This window comes from Dryobates pubescens, chromosome 20 (assembly GCF_014839835.1).
Source record: "Dryobates pubescens isolate bDryPub1 chromosome 20, bDryPub1.pri, whole genome shotgun sequence".
Classification (NCBI taxonomy): Eukaryota; Metazoa; Chordata; class Aves; order Piciformes; family Picidae; genus Dryobates; species Dryobates pubescens.
The window spans coordinates 10,471,399-10,490,289 of NC_071631.1; the positions used below are offsets into that span (position 1 = coordinate 10,471,399).

General features: G+C 45.9%; 1 protein-coding gene across 1 annotated transcript in view; it reads left to right on the top strand.

The window, feature by feature from the left end:
* RHBDL3 (rhomboid like 3) overlaps window positions 1–17,651 on the top strand; it is a 57,081-nt gene extending 39,430 nt beyond the window's left edge. The window contains exons 4-9 of the mRNA XM_054170904.1: window positions 4,794–5,018; window positions 5,730–5,878; window positions 10,144–10,256; window positions 12,552–12,652; window positions 14,069–14,129; window positions 14,901–17,651. Of these exons, the coding sequence (XP_054026879.1) occupies window positions 4,794–5,018; window positions 5,730–5,878; window positions 10,144–10,256; window positions 12,552–12,652; window positions 14,069–14,129; window positions 14,901–15,172 (921 nt within the window). The 3' untranslated portion in view covers window positions 15,173–17,651. The remainder of the gene's footprint in view (window positions 1–4,793; window positions 5,019–5,729; window positions 5,879–10,143; window positions 10,257–12,551; window positions 12,653–14,068; window positions 14,130–14,900) is intronic.
* The last annotated feature ends 1,240 nt before the right edge of the window (window positions 17,652–18,891 follow it).

Here is an 18,891-nt window from a genome sequence, read left to right on the forward strand (position 1 = left end):
GAGCAGTGAGGCTCTGGAGGGACTCAGCCTCTTTTGTTCTCTGGCTTAAGCTTCCTTGTCTTCTCCTCCTGGGAATGTGAATTTTTGCTTTGGACAGGCTGCATGGTGGCCCTCTGGATGTGTCCCTTTTCAGTCACATGAGTGGAGGAAAAGGGGGTGAAATGAAGCTTCTGAGACCTTGCTTTGATTGACAGAGAGGTAATGTGGGGACAGTTTAGGCTCTGCTCGTGGAGCTCGTGGAGTTAAGGGGAAGCTCGTGGAGTTAAGGGGAAGAGAATGTGGCTGTCCCCCATTCCAGCACTGGTACTACCCTGGGAAGTGCCTCTCGTACACACTGAAGGTTTCTGTGTCCCTGCTATGGATCTCATGTTCAAGGGGCAGGGCTGGAAATCAGTTGGACCTAAGGTGAAACTCATGGAGGCCTGTCTATGTCTCATGGGTCTGTTTCTCAGGCAGATGGAAAGAGGTAAGAGCTGTACCTTTTTGGGGGTTTACAGTTTTGGCAAAGTCAGTGGAAGAAGAGCCTGGTGCTGGGAAACCAGCATTTGCTTTAGAAGCTGTGTTTGGTCTAGGAGAGCTGAGGACTAATGCTGTTCCCTGAAGGCAATGGTGTTTCAGCGTGTTTGGAGGCAATTAATAAGCTGAGACAGAGTTCCTATGACTTGGGAAAAACAAAACATTGTTGCTTCCAACAGAAATGTTTAGCTGGAGCTTTGCAGTGACTTGAAGCTGATGCAACATCTCAGTAGTGAGCAAAATATCCTAGCTAATTAAATGCACATCTTTTGCTCTCCAGATCAAGAACTAACACCTGCCTTGCTTTCCTTGCCCTTCCTGGCTTCTGGGGACAGCTTAATTCTGCCTCATTTTCAGTCAGCAGCACACATTTTTATGCGCTGTGAACAATAATTGGGTCACCCTGGTGCAGACTTTTGTGATTTCCTCTCTGGCTTGCTCTGTGTGCCACCAAACTGCAAATTCTGCCTTTCCAAGGAAAGAAAGAAACCTGCAGAGGTAGGCTAAGAAATCTGCAGCCTCTGCTCTTCTTCTTCATGAGTGACAAATACCCAGGTGTAGTGGGCATTGAAGAAGGTGAGAGGAAGATATCTTTGCAATAGTTTCTTACTTCATGGCAGAGGCTGTAGCATGATTAACTAGCCTGGCAGTTATCAATATGCCAGTGAAAATGGAGCTTAGCAGAGAAATTTCCATCCTTAACCATGACTCCTCAGCTGGTTTCGGTCATGTACGGTTGAGATTTGAGAAGCACAAGGTTGGCTTGACTGCTTGTTTCAGTTGTGTATGTACCTAGAATACACACGAGTGGAAATGTTACAAAGAGATTTAAACTCCCTCTGCTTCAGAAGGTTAAACATAGATTTGTTTCAGTTGTGCAATCTTCCCATCACCAATGAAATCTGGGAGAAGTGTTGGGGGGTTTGAAGTTTCCAACTTGCACACAACATTATTTGAACTGCAACGTTAGTCCTGCCCTGCAAGCAGTGTTCTTGCACTTCTCCTTGAAACCTGAATGTGGTTTACCACTATTAATGGAAGTGCTGAAAGGTCTAAGTCTGCCACATTTAATAAAAGTCCAGACAGAACCTTGAGCAGGGAATACCCCTGGAATGACCAGGGTAATTTATTTGGTCTCTCCTGCCTCCAACCTTTCTTGACTCCCCAGAGCAAGCCACTGCTTGAAAGTTGGCATTTGGGTATTTTTTTCCATTTGATACTGTTTCAGAGAGTACTACCAGGTTGGCTCAGAGGATGTGAACATCTGTGACAGATGAACTTGATGCTGAGCTGTGTGTTTTGGGAGAAGCTGTCTTTACGCACATTAGCATTTTGTAGAAGTGCAGAGTGAGGGGAGGAAATAAATAGGAATCTTGAAAGCAGAATTGATTGGAGAGGCTGCATTTGTAAATAGAGTGGGTTATAAAACTGGGGCTGACCAAGGCTTTTAGAAAGCTTATGATAACTTCTGATTTAGTGTTATGTGTCTTGGAGGACCAGAGCTGGAGAGCTGAATGCATTGCTTGTCACAGTGGTGTAGGTGTTTAAAAATAGCTGTAGGCCAGCCTCAAAGATGTCATGGACAGAAATCCATGTTTTTCAAAACCTCCTGAATGAGGCTGAATAAAAACCCTGAAAAGGGTCCTGTGCCCCCCACAACCCATGAAACTGGAGATGGGGAATTGCTACATGACTTGGCTATTGATTATCTGAGGCAGCAACAGTAGTATAGATAGCCAAGCACCACAGAGAAATTGGTCTGCCAGTGGGAATGGACAGCTTCCAGCACAAGCTGCAGCTTAGCTGAGGCTGGCTCTAGATTGGCATCTGTGCTGGACAAAGCAGGCCTTTGTGCTTGGCCAAGGTCTGGCACTGTCCTGCACTGGATGGTGAGGACTCTCAGCCTAGATTCAGAATATCAGCATTGAAGACAGCTTCAGATCTAAGTACAAGATTTTTTTCTGGTCTGGCAGATGTCTCAAACCCATCCTGTGAGCAAAGCTGTAGCAGTAAGCTAGGTTCTGTTCTGGGGTGGCACCACCAAAGAGCAGATGTGGCACGGTGCATGGCTCTTTATCAAGGGGAATTTCTCACTCTCTGTGCAATAACTTTCTTCAGACACGAAAGACTAAAGGATTGTGCTGTTCCCCACTGCTGCTTTCACTCTCCACTTATTGTTTGCTGCACCCATCTGCCTACAGCTTCAATGTCAGGGTAGTTAAAGAAGCCCCAGATCAACTGCATGAAAAGGAGGGGGATGGGCTGCTTCTGGAGCCATAATAATGTGCACGCCAACAATGAGCCCAGTGTTCTTTTGGCTAATGATTAAATAGTTGGGTCATAAATACCAATATTATGTCATTCCAAAATCAAGCCAGCGAATTGCAGTCATGTGCAAGACCCTCTATTTTGTAAGATTTGAGTCTTTCAAAGTCAGTCTGAGGAACAAAATAGGCTTCTCATCAAGAGCTGGTGAAAGCAGCAGTAGCAACTTAGTGCTCCATCTCTTCCCATGCCTGTCACCTCTTAGCTTGAGATTAACTGAATGATCCAAAGGCCTGTGGGGTTCTGTGAGTGTTGTGTTTGCTTGAGCCCTGGCAGTCAGCTGTGCTGCCCTTTGGAGATCATGTCCTCCTTGGGGTGCTGGACAGTAGTTGCAGGTGGTCATTTGCTGAGGGTAGTCAGCACTTCCTGATGCTGAACTGCAATGATGATTTTCTTTGGCTGACTCTGGAAATCCATCTGTTTTCCACTGAAGTGCTGCATCCAGGAACAGCACTGGCCATTTTGTGGCGGGCAGGAAAATCACCATCACTCTAATTACAATGAGCATACAACAGCTTCAGGCCACTGTCTGGTAGCTTCATCTGTAGCAGGCAAATTTATAGTTTTGGTCTGAATTTATTCTCATTCACAAGAGGAGTGAAGCCAGAGAGAACAGGATAAACTCCTGTCAGGGAATGTGCACAGCATGCGTCCAACAGGTTGTTCTGAACTAACCCTGGGTGAAGCTTTGTTCTGTGGATACAGTGAGGTCAATAAGTAGACAAAGGCACTTTTTGAAGCAAAAAATCTTCCCTAGTTTTAGCTAAAGGCTTTTGAATGGCAGATTTGAGAAGACTGGTAGAGAGATGTTTATGGACAGGTAACTTTTGTTCCTTTTCCTCTTCTTTTGCCAGAAGTGTTCTTTTCTAGGTGTTTTATGAATGAGCAAAGCAGGAGAAATACTAAGAAAGGAGAAAGAGTTTTTAGGGTAAACTTTCTTCTCACTATAACAACTCAGAAAGAGCAACAACATTTTCCCCCCAGACTTAAAAAACCTCCAAATGGATCATTTGCCCGTCAGTGTTGCTCACATACGTGAATTTCAGCACTGGAGGGGCAGACTACAAACAGAGGGTTGAGGAGGGCTGGACAGCTGCTGGGAGAACTGGTGGCAGTGCTGTTACCTCATATGGCCCCTTTGCCTTCCTCCAGTGATTAACAGGAGGTGTCTCCCTGCAGTGATTACTGTGTTTAAGCAGCTTGGTCCAGCTTGGAACAATTCCTGACTGCCTGGGCACTGGGAGCACAAGCACTGGGCTTTGCTGCCTTGGGCCTATTAGCTGAGCCCAGTGTGCTCCAAGACAACTGGAAGCCAATGCTGTTGATTGTCTCTGGGTCAGCTCTGGTTTCTGAGATCAGTTAGCAATACTTTGAGAAGAGGGGACTGGCTGTCACATTTGCTTTGCTGCCTCTTACTGTAAAAGGTCCCTCTAGAGTGGTCTTTATGCACAGTTAGCCTTTTACACCTTCCTGCCAAAGATCCAGCCAGCACAGCCAGTGCTCTAATGCAGCAGGTTTGTTTGACATCAGGGCTAATTAGCAATTATCCAAATCTTGGAGCAAGCTCTTTCAGGCCTGTTTTTTTTTCTGTTCCCCACGCCCCCAATCAGGCTAGGCATAAAATTCCATCTGCCTCATTTGCAAATGCAATTGCTTTAATTATGCATCCAAACTGGGAAATTGTGTGCTCAGAAAGATAGGCAGCTAATTCTGTGCATGTAAGATGATAGTGCACATACAAAGGAGCTGTACCCTCCAGAGCCTGCCCAGCTCAAAACCTGCCCCTCTGAGGATAACTGCTTTAAAAGAAGAAATCCTTTTCTTTTGCAGGTTTACAGCACCTAAGACACTTTAGTTGGTTGTCTTGTCTCTGTGGCCCTTGCAATTTTGTTCTACACAAAGGGCCAGGCCTTGTTCTGTCCTCACTGTTTCTTCCTTTTCTTTTCCCCTAGATGAGCAACAAAAGGTCAAACAGCTTCCGCCAGGCCATCCTGCAGGGCAACAGGAGGCTGTGCAGCAAGGCACTGCTGGAGGAGACAGGGCTGAGCCTCTCGCAGAGGCTGATCCGGCACGTGGCCTACGAGACCCTGCCGCGAGAGATCGACCGCAAGTGGTACTATGACAGCTACACTTGCTGCCCCCCGCCCTGGTTCATGATCACCATCACTATTGTGGAGGCAAGGATCCTAATGCCTTCTCTCTGGGAGCCAACCCACATGACCCAGTGATTTGCAGGGATGCAAACAAGGGCTAGAGTGAGACTTGTTTAGACTTAGACAAGAAGCATAAAGCTAATAGCCATTTTGGCTTACCTGTGTGTGAGTGGAGAGTGGGATCCTATCCACCTCCAAGTGTGGCTATTACCCATTGAAACAACTCTGTATAAAACTACAGCTTTTGGGAAACTCTGCAGACCTTTGTGAGGAGTGAGGATCTGGACAGTTCCAGGAAAACTGGTCATACAAATGATGCAATTAAAAGATAAATTCCGAGATAGTTGCCTCTGTTCTGTGACTGGAGAGAAAAAGGAGGGAAGAGAAACTGGATTAAGTATTCCTACCTGCTCATCTGCTGCCCAAATGAGGTCTTTGCTCAGTTGCTGAGTGTTCTGATCGGAAAAGCACAGAGAAAGCTGTAATATGGCACTGATCAGGAAGGTGCTCAGCTCCTTTGACTCAGTGGCTGGTGTGTTACAGAAAGCTGAATACAGAGTTATACCAAGGTGTTGCATATTTCTCAGAACAGCTAACTTCCATACTGTGTGAAGCTGTCAAATGGGAGGAAAAATATTGTACATTTGACTTGTATTTCTCCGTGATTCTGAGCTACAAAGTGCTGTTGAGGGAGATAAAGCATTTACTAACCAAGGAATCTCCCTGCCCTTCTAGGTTGCCTTTTTTCTTTACAATGGAGTGGTATTGGACAGATTTGTGCTGCAAGTCAGCCATCCCTTGTATCTGAAGAATGCATTGGTTTACCATCCTCAGCTCCGTGCTCAGGCTTGGAGGTACCTAACCTACATATTCATGCATGCAGGGTGAGTACTTATTGTACTAGCTGAGATTCCCCAGAGCGAGGGAAGAGAAAGTGACAGAATGAGCTCAGACATACCGTTTTGAAAATCAATTCTTAATTGTGAATAGAAATCTGAAGCTGTTGGGCAGGAAGGGGCAAACCCAAAGGGAGGAGGCAACATAAGGAAGTTAACAGGCACTGCTCTTCTCCCCAGCAGTGTTGGGACCACATCTTCCTCTTACTGTGCCCTTCCCAGTGTGTGCTTCCCAAAACTCTCCGAATGGAATCCCAGTGTCCCTCTAGAGGAGCTGAGCAAGTGGTAGTACAAGTCTGCAAAGATGTTGGGTCTATGTTTAAGAGCTATATGGTGTATTCTTGCTAGACTTCCCAGCTGAGGCCACAAAAGTCAGCTAAATTCCCTGTGCCTGTGGTATGTCATCACTTAGTAACGTTGTCCCATCTGTAGGGACTGAGATAATGCCTAGAAGCCTGAGTCAAGACTGAGCTCCTATTTCCTACACTGTACAAACAGCAGTTGAAGAGTTGACAATCTCGGCTGACCAGATGGACACAGAATGTTCCATCTAATGCAAAATGCAAAGTGAAGGTGCACAGTAAAATGAATCCGCCTTCAACCCATAGGAGGTATGTAGCAGACTTGAGAAGAGAATACAAGGCATGGTGATTCTAACTCTGTGCTTCTCAACTGTGCTAGTCCTCTCAGGGTTCAAAGAGCCTTCAGTGTGTGATGTTTGCGATGCCGTATTGATGAGTGAGCATCACAGAAAAGTTCATCCCTGTACAGACCACTCTACCCTCTCTGAGTAGCTTCTAAGATCATTATCTTTGCACATTCCTGGCACATAATTGCAATTTTCTTTGGTTCTGTCATTGACAAATCACAGCAACAAGCTTTTTAGCAGTAGTTTATAGTTTGAAACTGGATAAAGCCCCTTTGTTCTTAAATAGAAAGCCTATATTCCCATCAGTCACTGTTCTCCTTTTCCATATCTTTGATGGAAGACATGCTGATGTCTCTTCTCTGCCATGGTGTGTAATTACCCTTAAGCACAAGATGTGCCCCAGATCTCTGGGCAAAAATTGTAGGACAGAGCATATTCTACCCAGGGAGAGAGTGGGAAAAAATTTTAACTAGAACTGCTGAACATGGTAACCTCTGTATCCTGGATGCTAAAGCCCTCCAGAAATACATTGGATGTAGATTTCATTCTGCAAGTTCTGTTGGACTTAGATGTGAAGCTGGTTGTATAAAATGAGAATTGGAAATTTCCATTGCTGAGGATGTGGGCAAAACTGGGCTTGTAAAAGGAAGAAACACTTAATTTTAACTAATGTTAGCTAAATTGCATCTGGGTTTTCTTCTGCTGCTGGTGGCATTCTACTGTATCACTTATGTAAGCACAGATGGCTTTGGGATATATTTGAAGAGAAGCACCTGCACAAAGATAATTCTTGCAACATTTAAATGCATTGGATCACCTGTGGCATGCTTTCCTAACCTGTGCAAGGTCATCCTGTGGCAGGCAGTTCTCTGGCATTCTTCATACTTGCTAGCTGAAAAATCTCTCAGGTTTATTTCCCGTCCGTGGCAGGCTCAGAGATGAAGAGTGAGGAAGGTGGTGTGCAGGGGACTCATTGTTTTTGTGATGGATTCCAAGCTCTTTAGTTACCTAGCCTTCTAAAGAATGGAGAGCCCTGCTGGAACAATAAACACCATGATTTAGCTGCAGTATCTGGAGTTAGGCTAAATGTTCGTTTATTGCTAAGTTCTGTGTGCTAAGCTCCTTTCTTACCGAGAGAAGAGATAAATCTTGGAAAGGTAATAACGTTTGTTAGTGGAAGCCCATCACTCTCCTCTCGTTTTCAAATGAGAGGCTAACACAATGCCACGGGGTCTATTGTTAATCTGCTTCCAGCTGAGACTTTGAAATGTTAATGTGGGCTGCTCCTTCCTTTGGTGCACTCGGGCTGCTTTACTGAAGAGCAAGTGACAGCCAGAAGGTGTCCGAGAAGACTGCAGTTGCTAGGGCTTGGCTGGCTGTGCCTCTAGAAAGATTCAAAAAATGCGTGGACTGTGTGTTGGTCCTGCTGGAGGGAGCTTTGTAAAGGGCTGAAAAGGCAAAGTTGTAAATCTGCCCTCCTGCTTTCATGGAGAGCAGACGTTGATTATCTGGGGCCCACGCATTTGTAACACTGCCAAAACTAATGACTTGCATTGATGCTCTGCCCCATTTGTTTGGTCCCAGAGAAGGAGAGTAGTCTTCAATAAATCAATGAAATTGTCATTTCAAGAATGACACATTCAGCACTGGTAAAGGCTAATTATATTTTATGGGTGCTTATTGACTGTGCAGCCTTCAAAGCTCTTAGCATGGAAGGGAGAGAATGGAATGGAGTTGCTCCTGAAAAGTCCTTTAAGACAGCTGTGAATCAGAGCAGTTACTTCAGAGTCTAGGATAAACTTTGCCGAGCTCCTGCAAAAGCTTCCTTTGAAAACTAAGAGCCAGTGCTTTGTGTGAAAGTGTCAGGTGCCACCTCATGACATTGACTGTGTTGGCCAAAGCTGCTTACTCCCCTCAGCAAAAGGTCACTGGGATGCTTTGACTCTTTTCTGTGATCTCAATGTGACCTTTGCTGGTTGTTCCTAACTTAGTTCCTAGGTTCTGTGAGCATGCAGGATCAGAACAAGTGCCAGCATTATGTCCATGCCTGGTGGCTTCAAAAGTCTTGAGCAAGGTAATAAACCACCCTCAGCCATGTGCAGCAGTTTCCCATTATGACAAATTGCAGAGCTGAGAGAAATTTATCCTTGGAGAGAAATCGTGAAAGCAAAGCCATTAAGGTGTCTGGAAAAGACTTGTTTCCTCCAGCATCATTTTCTCCAATCCAGCTTCAAATTGTGTTCTGTCATTACTGCATCTCACCATCAGTGTTGCTCTCTGCTAGAGGTGGGAGATTACTATGGAAACGTGAAGAAAGCCCAAAGCAAGGAAGATGCAGAGATCTTAAAGCAAAGATTGCTAGTGGCTGGCTGTGAGCAATCCTTTTCCTCTAGGAAATAGGATGTTTCATGTAGTGGCTGCTTTGCACTCTTCCCCCCCAGAGATGGTAGCCTTCTGTGTTAAGGATGCCACTGGGTTGTTTAGGTCCACCTGAGCAGCCTCAGGCACTGTTCATGCAGAAAACTGTATCCCTAGGTGCACTGTGACATGGTCATTCAGAAAGGTCACAGCCCTGTGAGCCCAGGGTAAATCTCCGAGACTAGCATGGTGTAGAGAAAGGCTCTCATATGGGGCCCATTGCTGTTGTTACCTCACTGGAACAACCTGCAGATGGCAAAGGATGAGTAAATGTTTGTATAGAGCTTTGAAAAGCAGCAAGACAGTTTTGTTGAGTACTATTGATTAAAGCAACAAAGAACTTTCTCTGAAACTATTGATTCAGCACAGGAGAGAACTGCTGCACTGGAGTCTTTACCACACACACACATCTTAGCTGTCAGACTCTCTACCTCCAGGCTGCAAGAGGCCCTGTGCAATGTGCACTGTGGGGTTTTCTCCAAACCTGGTCTCAGCCCAGCTTTTCCCATTGTGTTCAGCAGGAGTTTTGCTACTGCTTGTAAAGGGAACAAGGGCAAGTGAACAGAGAGCTTCAGTGAGCACACTTCATGTCTCACTGGGCATAAAAAAGCCCTCTGCTTCCCCTTCTGACCATGATCACAACAAAGGGTGAATGTCAGATGGCAGAAACTGCAAAGTGGCATTATGTGTCACAAGGGAAAGGCAACTGTCCTGGGACTGCTAGGCTTGCCTTGCTCTTGACTTAGTATCTGCTTCCCATTGTGGTGGTGATGTATGTGCAGGGAAGGCTGCATCATTAGGAGAGAAGAAAGCAGGAGCAGGTCATGTTTCTGACTTCTGTTCCAGGCTTTGCTGCCATCTTGCTGCTTTTTTAGACAAGTCATTTAACCTCTTAAATCAAAAAAAGAAAAGGCAAAAAAGTGTCATTAAGAATGCAGTATACTATGAGGTCTTTCCCTGAAAGGACCTGAGTGGATCTGAAAAAGTTAACAAGCAGCAAGTGGGAAAGAAACATCACAGCTCTTGGTCTCTCTTTGTCAGGAACCACTGTTTTTCCCACTGTTACCATCTGCCTTTGTGAAGCAGGTGCTATCTGATCTCATTTCCAAGGTATCTCTGTCTCAGGGGTAGAGAAGAGAAGCAAAGAGTTAGAAAAGAGGACAACTGTCGTTTTCCCTTGCCACAGGATAGAACATCTTGGACTCAATGTTGTCCTTCAGCTCTTGGTTGGGGTTCCTCTGGAAATGGTGCATGGAGCTGCGAGGATCAGCTTTGTGTACGTTGCTGGAGTTGTGGCAGGTAGGTGATACCTCTGGATGCCCCACATAGAGGTCTGGGCTGACTTTTGTGTAGGAGCAATGTTTTGTGACATTTGGGTGTAGGAGAAGGGCAGCCACTAATCTTCTGTGCATGTAAATACTTTGGGAGGCTGGAAGTGGGAGATCTACTACAATCTGACATCTAAGCAGCCACAGGCTCCATTTAGGAAACCTGACTGGAAAAAAGGCACCAACAACCTGTTGCTTTAGCATGGCCTTGCTTTAGATGGTCTGCTTGCATGTAGAGGTCATGCTGTTCCTTTCCTCATCTTCCATGGAGGCCTGGAAGACAGGTGGCATCACAGGCAACCCTGCATGAAGAGTCTTTATTTTCCAGGTCCTGAGCCAGTTCTTCCCCCATTTGCCCTCTGCTGTCTGCTTTCTACAACCTAAGTAAGCAACAAGTGTTTGGTTGTAGGTTGTGAGCAGTGCACAGCAATCTGGAAGTTCATTTAATCATGAAGCCACGGAGTTTGACTGATTTTTTTATTTGTGCTGTGTTACTTTTATTTATGTTTGGCATTTGCAGCAGTTTGGAGATGATGAAAGTTTGCTGACAACAGATCGACATCTAATTAAAACAGAGGGAGTGAATGAGAACCGCCAAAGGCTTCACAGTGGAACTCAGACAACAGCTGAGTGCCTTAGGTCAAGACTTAGGGTGATTTTTTTTTTCACCAGCTACATAATTTTTTTTTTTTCGTAATGAGCAGATAAAGCCTTTGTAAAATGAACTGCACTGGATGCTATGAATCCTCAGTTCCAGTAGAGAGACTCTGGAAACAATAGTTGGACTAGGACACAGGACTAGACAAACACCATGCTATTTCATGCAGAGAAAGGAAGGAGCAGACCAGCTCCACTGTCCCTTGCCTGTTATTTTAATAAGTGGTCTCCAGCCTGTAACTTTCCAGGCATAGCTTTTCCACACAGATCCATCTACCAAAGCCTGGGGCTTCACTGATATGTATGTACACATCACACTTCTGTGCCAGGTGAGCCAAGCAGCAAGCACCGAATCTGCTGCTCTTCAGTCCAAGTGAGCACTGCCAGTTGCCAGCTGCCTCTCAGATTCCTCAGGCCATGGACTTGCTGGCAGGGGCCCCAGGGGCAGAGGCAGGTTTTACTTGGGCATAGGGCTGGGCTGAATGCCCAGAACTCTGAAAGCTTTTTGCTAGTGCCTGAGGGAGGCTCACTAGCCCACCTAGTACTACTGGTTCCTTTCTGCTGTATAAATGATCTAATTTTTTTCTTAGACAATTTGCCACACCCTCACAGACTCACCTTTCACACCTCATGACCTATTTGTGAAAGAAAGTGCCAAAAGGAAAGCAAATCCTTCCCTCAGTGCAGGATGGAGCTACAAATGTGACCAAACCTCTCATTAACTTTTTTCTTTACGGCAGTGTGTAAGAGCTGAGAAGTCTCAGGGCCATGCAGTGAGGGAGGGAGCTATCAGTAGTGTTGGCTGGTGGAACCTCAGCACTTTCTTGACCCAGAATCTGCTGAGCAATTAGCAAAGTTGTTTGTTAGATTCTGTACTGCCACAGATTCTCTCAAGACTTGCCATTGTGGCTTTTTCCGTTCCTGCTCACCACAAAGACCTTCATTATCCCTGCCTTGTGACACCAGGTCTGCCTTTGTCTTACCATTTGCATCAGAAATGTGAAAATTACTATTAAGGATTGCGGTGAAAGGAGCTTTGGGAGATCCAAGCCTCCAGCTGGAATAAGAGGTCTATGTTTGGATGTATTGTTATTAGAGGTGCCTTTATGTGACTGACCTGTCATTTTGCTGTCCTGTGTTTCATGCCTCCATCCAGGTTATTTGTAGCTAGTTTTACTCTGAAATTTTGCAGGTAGCAGGCTATGCTTTGATCAGACAGTTGTGCTTGGCTACAAGCCCACACTTCCTTCTCACCCTGCAAGTATTTGTCTTGCCAGTATGGGAGATACTGCTAGTTTATCTCCAGGTGAATAAGACATACATTTTTCTGTCTCCTGCTTCCTTGTTATTGTAATTGTGGTGTAAGTGCCTTTTTGCAGCTTAGGTTTGAAGACAGGCCTGTCCCAGGCCTTGCTTGTCTGCTTTTAAAGTAGATGGAGAAGAATCATCAGTCACTGTCTTGGCAGTGAGTTGGCTTCACAAGGCAATTGATTTTCTCCCTCCTTTATCTGTACATTACTGACCTGCAGCAATTAGCACTAACCAGGCAGGAGCAGGGAGAGCATTTATTTGGCTGGCAAATGCCACAAAGCCTTGTTCTTTCCCCCAGGGTCCCTGGCAGTGTCAGTAGCTGATATGACTGCACCTGTGGTGGGCTCCTCTGGAGGTGTGTACGCCCTTGTCTCAGCTCACTTGGCCAATATAGTCATGGTGAGTACAAGAATTACTGCCTAACCTCTCTGGAGGTGAACCAGGTCTGATGGCCCAAAAGGATTGGAAATAGGGCCTGACCCAGCTGTTGCTTGCCCCTATTGAGAGTCTGTCTAAGTGTTTGGTCCTGGGATAGAAATGTTACACTGCAGTAGGTGGCTTGGTGCCCTGATGATTGGCAGCCTGCCAGGAGAAGCCAAAGATATTGGTAGTTTAGTAGTATATACCAGGCTATCAGCTTTCCTTGCAAGAGCTGCCAAGTGTTTGGAAAAGGAGGAGCTGATTGGTTCTGCAGAGGTTGCAGACCTGTTTCTGTCTGTGTGCACCAAGGAAACTGGTGCTTGGATAAGTGTGCAGAACATCCACTATCTCCATTTGTAAAAGCCAGACTGATGCTGAGCCCTGGGCCATGTGTGCATCTTGTTGCTCTTTCACCTAATGAAATACTTCACAAGGGTCAGTAAATACCAGCATTGTCATTCCTCCAGGACCTGGATGCAGGACCTCATCCAAGGTCCTCAGCTAGGTGGTGGCAAAGCCCAGTCTATCTGTCTGCTTGGGTGACTCCTGAGCTGACAGCTAGACAAATCCAGCTTTGCTGAGAGCGGATTCGTGTGGTGGTACAGAGTTGTGTGTCTGTCCTGTACCAGCAATGTCACAGAAACAGAGGATGCTTTGGGTTGGAAGGGACCTCTAAAGGTCATCTAGTCCAAATCTCCTGCAGTGAGCAGGACACGTCAGAGCAGAAAAACATAAAAATGGTGGCAATGCCTCCTTCCCTGGCCCAGAGTGGGGAGATAATGTGGGTTGGCTGCAGCAGAGACAGGAACTCTGTTGTACAGGTGCTGGAAAATGTGTGTGTGGTGGGATTTGTGTCAGGCCTGAAAGAAAGCCATGTGTTTAGTGTTGGAGTTCAGGGAGGTCTGGCGGCACTTGCAATGGTGCTGCTGCAGGCAGCCTTTGTGGCAGCTGGGAGTGGGGCAGTGAGTGTTTTCCTGGGCTGAATAGGTCTCCTTTGCTATCTTCAAGGGTTTTGGAGTGTAAACGAGCTGGTGGTGGGGCTGTGGGCCTGTTGTCCAAATTAGGACAGTTAAGTGGCTGTTGAGTGGCATCTGAAGAACAGAGAGTGGCAAGGCCATTCAAGGGCCATGCCACACCAGCAAGACTGCCAGGCAAAGTTATGGACCGTCCACGACTTGGACCTTTCTGCAATGTATCCTTCATGCTTGTGGCCTCTGGGACTGACTGATCTGTGTTGCATGTGATGAGTGGAAGTTCACAGCCAGGCATGGCAAAGGGAGTGAAAGAGGTTTGTTTCAAGGGATGGTCATCCTTGAAACTCTTCCAGAGTGGGTCTGAATTTCAAATCCCTCCAGGTCTGCATGCTAGTCACTGTGTTCCTTGTCTCCTTTCCAGAACTGGTCGGGAATGAAGTGCCAATTCAAACTGCTGCGCATGGCTGTTGCCTTGATCTGTAGTAAGTACCATGCCATACTTGGCACACACAGAGTCCTGTTCTCTTTGTCCTTGTCACAAGAGTTGATGCTGATTCAGAGTTTTGACTTTGCAGCAGATTTGGTAGGAACTTGCAGCTGGACCTTCTGGCAGCAGAAAACACACCTCTCTCAAATGCAGATCTGGGTTTTCAACACAAGCATTTGTAAATGAGGATTTGTTGTTAGCCAGCATCTGTAGCTTGTGGCAGTTGTGAAGATCTGGGACTTAAATATCTCATCTTTGAATTCACAAACCAGCAATGCTTTTCTGATGAAAATACTTGGGTTTCCTGGAGCACTTCCTATCTTATTTGGAACAGCAATGGCATTATATACTCGTGGATGAGTGACCTTCCAGCCATGTCCCCAGGATGCCATGATAGGAGAAGCTGGGCCATGTATTCATCACAGACAATTGTCTTCATAGCCTAACTCTGTTTTTTTGTTGTTGTGTTTGGGGTTTGTTGTTGTTGTTGTTTATGGGTTTGGTAATTATTTGTGAAGTCCATTATCCCCCCCACCTATCTATACTCCTACACTCCCAGGGATCCAGACCATTTGCCAGCCCCTGGGGAGATCTCGTGCCTGTATGCTTCAGCCCTTACATAGCCATGGCCTCCCAGCTTCCCAGTGCTCACTGCACAAGGCAGCTTCTCCTTCTCCATCTCTTCAGGGTTGGAGTGCTACCTGCAAGATGGACTTAAGAAGGAATAGACCCAGACTATTAATTTCTTTTTCTCTCTTTGTTTCAGTGAGCTTTGAATTTGGAAGAGCTGTGTGGCTGCGGTTCCACCCCTCCGCCTACCCACCATGCCCCCACCCCAGCTTCATGGCTCACCTGGGAGGAGTGATGGTTGGAATCACCCTTGGTGTCATCATCCTGAGGAACTATGAGCAGAGACTCCAAGATCAGACTTTATGGTGGATCTTCCTTTCTATTTATGTAATTTTTGTCCTGTTTGCCATCTTCTGGAATATTTTTGCCTACAGCCTGTTGGATCTAAAGCTACCTCCCCCTCCTTGAGAACATGGGACAGAAAACTTGAGAGTGGAAGTCATCTGTCAGCTGTGTTAAATGAGTGAAGATGGAGGATCTATTTTTATATTTAAATTAAGGGAGGATGATTCTTTTGAACACAGGCATGAGCTGGAGGAGATGCTTAAAGATCTCATGAAGAGATGGGCTGAGCAGTTTGTTCACAAATCTTGCAGGTAACGCTGGCTGGCCTGGACCCTGCAGTTTCTCCACTGTCAGGGCTCCCACTGGGCAGCCTTTACCTGAGCATTTATCACTTGGTTTGTTAGCACACATCAATGTTTTGTAAGAGATATTTGTACATTCCAGGGCAGTGCTGGAATTAGGGCCAGTTGTTGAACAGTTGCTGAACACTGAAAGGGAAACAAGAGCAGACATTTACTCAGATGGTACTCACAAGGCAGCTTGGGTTTGGTTTCTGTGAACACATCTGACTGTTCAGCCACACCAGTGCCACTATCCAATTACTTGAATAGTTCCTAAGATATTTTAGCCTATGGTGAAACCTGTCTTATGCATCTTTCAAAGGAATCAGCAGAACTTGATCACCCAAAGTGATGGAGACTGGTTTTCATCTACAGGTCAAATGAAATTGCACTATAAACCTTAGGAACTCTGAGAGTGTTGTGAACACCTAGCCAGAGGTGACATTTACTGTTCATGTTTCACTTGATTTTAATTAATTATTCCCCACTCACCCAGCCTGCTGTGGCTAGGAGGGGGTGGTTGGAGTTTCCTTTTTGAGGGATGGAGAAAAGGAAGGGAAATGTTCTATTGTGTTTTTACCAGCCATCAGGTGCTGTTTTCTTCTCACTTTCTGTCTGGCCATGCTGATCTAACACCTGTCCTGAAGTGAGCTCCTAGCAAGGAGCTCAACCCCTCCAGCAAGTTCTGACTAGAAACGTGGAATCAGGGTCACCCATAGCAGCATGGGGTGGAAACTGTCCAGTCTTTACAGCCATAAAGTCCATTTGGGGCCAAATCTGTCCACTGCAGTCAGTGGAGTTAAATCAGGTTGTAGGCAGTGAAAGGTGCTACAGTGAACATTGTGAAACCAAGAAAACTGCTTTAGGAGTGACTGCTGAATTCTGAGGAGGCCTCTTCCCCAGGCAGTGGACATTCAGGATCTCCAAGCAGCAGCTGTTTGTAATGATGCCTTTTTCTCTAACACTGGTCAAGCCCAGGTGGTAGTAGTCTGTAACTGGTCTGTAGCACAGTCCATGCAGTTGCCTGCACATACCTGGGGACTAGACTGGAGCACCTGTAGCACAAGCAGTGCTGGTACCCTGCTCTGTAAGGTGCTTACATTATTTCGCTTCTCGCTTCAGAGAGCTGCCAAACTACAGTCCAGAAATGTGGATACCCTCCTTTTCTCTCCTCTTTACCCACCTAGTTTTTGACAGCCTGGAGTCTCTCTAGGCTAGCTCCTTTCTTCCTTTTTCCTGTTTGCATACTGATGCCCAGGCAACAGCCACCAGTCTTCCATACCACATCTCACAGGCAGTGCAGCAGTTGGGTTTGCTCTCTAGCCAGACACTTGTGTCACGGGCTTTATTCTCTCAGCTTTGTTACTGGTGCTGCCAGATGATACCACCAACTGGTAGGAGTCTGTCTTTCTAGAGAGGACATTGCCAAGTGCTCATCAGCTGTGCCCCCTTTTTTGCCTCTATATAGGGGAAAAATCACTCTGTGCTAGAAGGGTGAAGTTCTGCTCCCACAGTATGCACTAGTAAACCTCATGTTGCCTCGGGGAAAGGGAGGAGGGGGAAAGTGTTTCTATAGCCTGGATGAGCCTTATGTGCAAAAGAAACCATTTTTGCCACCCATGTGCACAGAAATGGGATCTCTTAAGGCACCTCTGTGGTTCTGCATGGCTCCATGAGGGCCCTCAGATCAAGAAACAAGAGGAAGGGTTAAGGGTTAGAGCTCTGTTAATTTTGAGAAGGAGGTTGGTTCCCTGTGCCATTATACTTCTGTAGTTTGGGTCCAGATCAAAGCAGTCATGAGAGTTTCCATGGACTGTTTCAGGAGCTTTCCCAGTGTGTCTTGTAGCAGTGCAGATCATCTCCTTGGAGAGCAGCAGGCAAGGAGAAGAGTGGGGGACAAGGAGAACACTGCCAGAAGCATGGCTAACATGTAAGGAGGATGTTCCTTTCCTCACCTATTGCTCAGCCTTTCTGATTACAGATGCCTTTAAAACAGAGGTGAGCAGAGATGGGAGTTCCCTTGGAAGTTTTAAGAAAACTGAAAATTCTGGTAGAAAATTTAAATCACAAAAAATATTTTGCCTAGGCTTTTCCAAAGTGCAGAATGCACCAACTTTTACTTTTGGTTTCTCAATGGAAATCTCCTTAAGACCCATCAGGTTCTCCCCAAGGAAGGTTTCTGCCTGCTAGTGATGTGCTCTAAGATGAAGCAGCAAGCTACAAGTTCGAGGGTCACCAGGTTCTTCATTAGTCTGAGCCTGTCTAACACATCTTCACCTATACTCGGGAGCAGGAGGGAGCTGAACAGACTAATCCAGGCACATTTCTTTGCTCCTTTACCTGTAGATGAGCACAGTTTATATGAACTGGTTGAAAACTTGTCTGAGGTTGAGCTTATGCCTTGTTCTTTTAAACTGTCATTCATCTTTCTGACTTCCATTTCCCTATTCCCTGTCTGAGCAACTCTACAAGCAACCTTGGGGATCAGAAGGGCCAGGCTTTAAAGCAGTGCTAGATTTATTGTGGGTGATGAAATGAAACCCTCTCACATTCCTGTTCATCAGAGCTGAAATCACTCCCCATCCACAGTGCAGGCTGTACACGTAGACCCTGTTGTCTGCTACAAGTCTCTCAGCTCATGGAGTCAGGAGCAGCACAAAGTGCTGAAGCTTTTCGAATATATGTATATTTTTAATCACTAAAATTACACTTTGAAAACTTGTTTCGTTTTTACAGAGTATCAGGAAATCTGATTGTGTTGTTTTCTAATGCACCCAGGAGTGCTACAGTGCTGCAGCACCACAGAGCTTTTCTTTTTCCTCCAGATGTCCTTGAAGCTGCTGGCTTGTGGCAGAGATGTAATATTCTCCATCCTGCTCATTTGTGGTTCCAACTTGTCACAGACAGCAACATGTTCCTGAAGGAACCATCCACTGAGGGACTGGGTTTGGTGATTGTTTGGGTTTTTTTTTTTCTTTTCAGCTGCTGCCAGGATTTTACATCAGTGGGATAAAATGGGAATCTATTGAACCTTACAGAGGTGCAGCACTAGAGCAGAAGGCAAGGACTGTTGTTATCAGTGTACAGACCTGAACAGAGCACATTCGAGGAAGCTATTTCACACTTGTGTCCTTGAGTGAGGACATAACACCTGGAGAAAAAAAGCTGTTTTTTGCAGGACTTCCGATTTAGTAAGTATTGCAGCACTGGTCCCGTGATGGGGGGTGTAGGAAGTAGCGATGCAGACTGGGAGAGCCTGGGGTGCTGGCTGCAGAGCTCCTTCAGGGACATCTGCTGGCAGCACAGCAACAGCACTCAAGGGTCTGGCTCCCAGCCTCTTGCTGATCTCTCATCCTCGAGGAGAGATAGGAGAAGTAGCCCAGACACTGTGGGGAAGAAGGAGGAGAACCAGGTAGATCAAAGTCCACAGGTCTTGCAAATTGCACCTTTTATTCCTAGATACTTGAAGGCAGGTAGGGATTAATTTTGCATACATCAGGA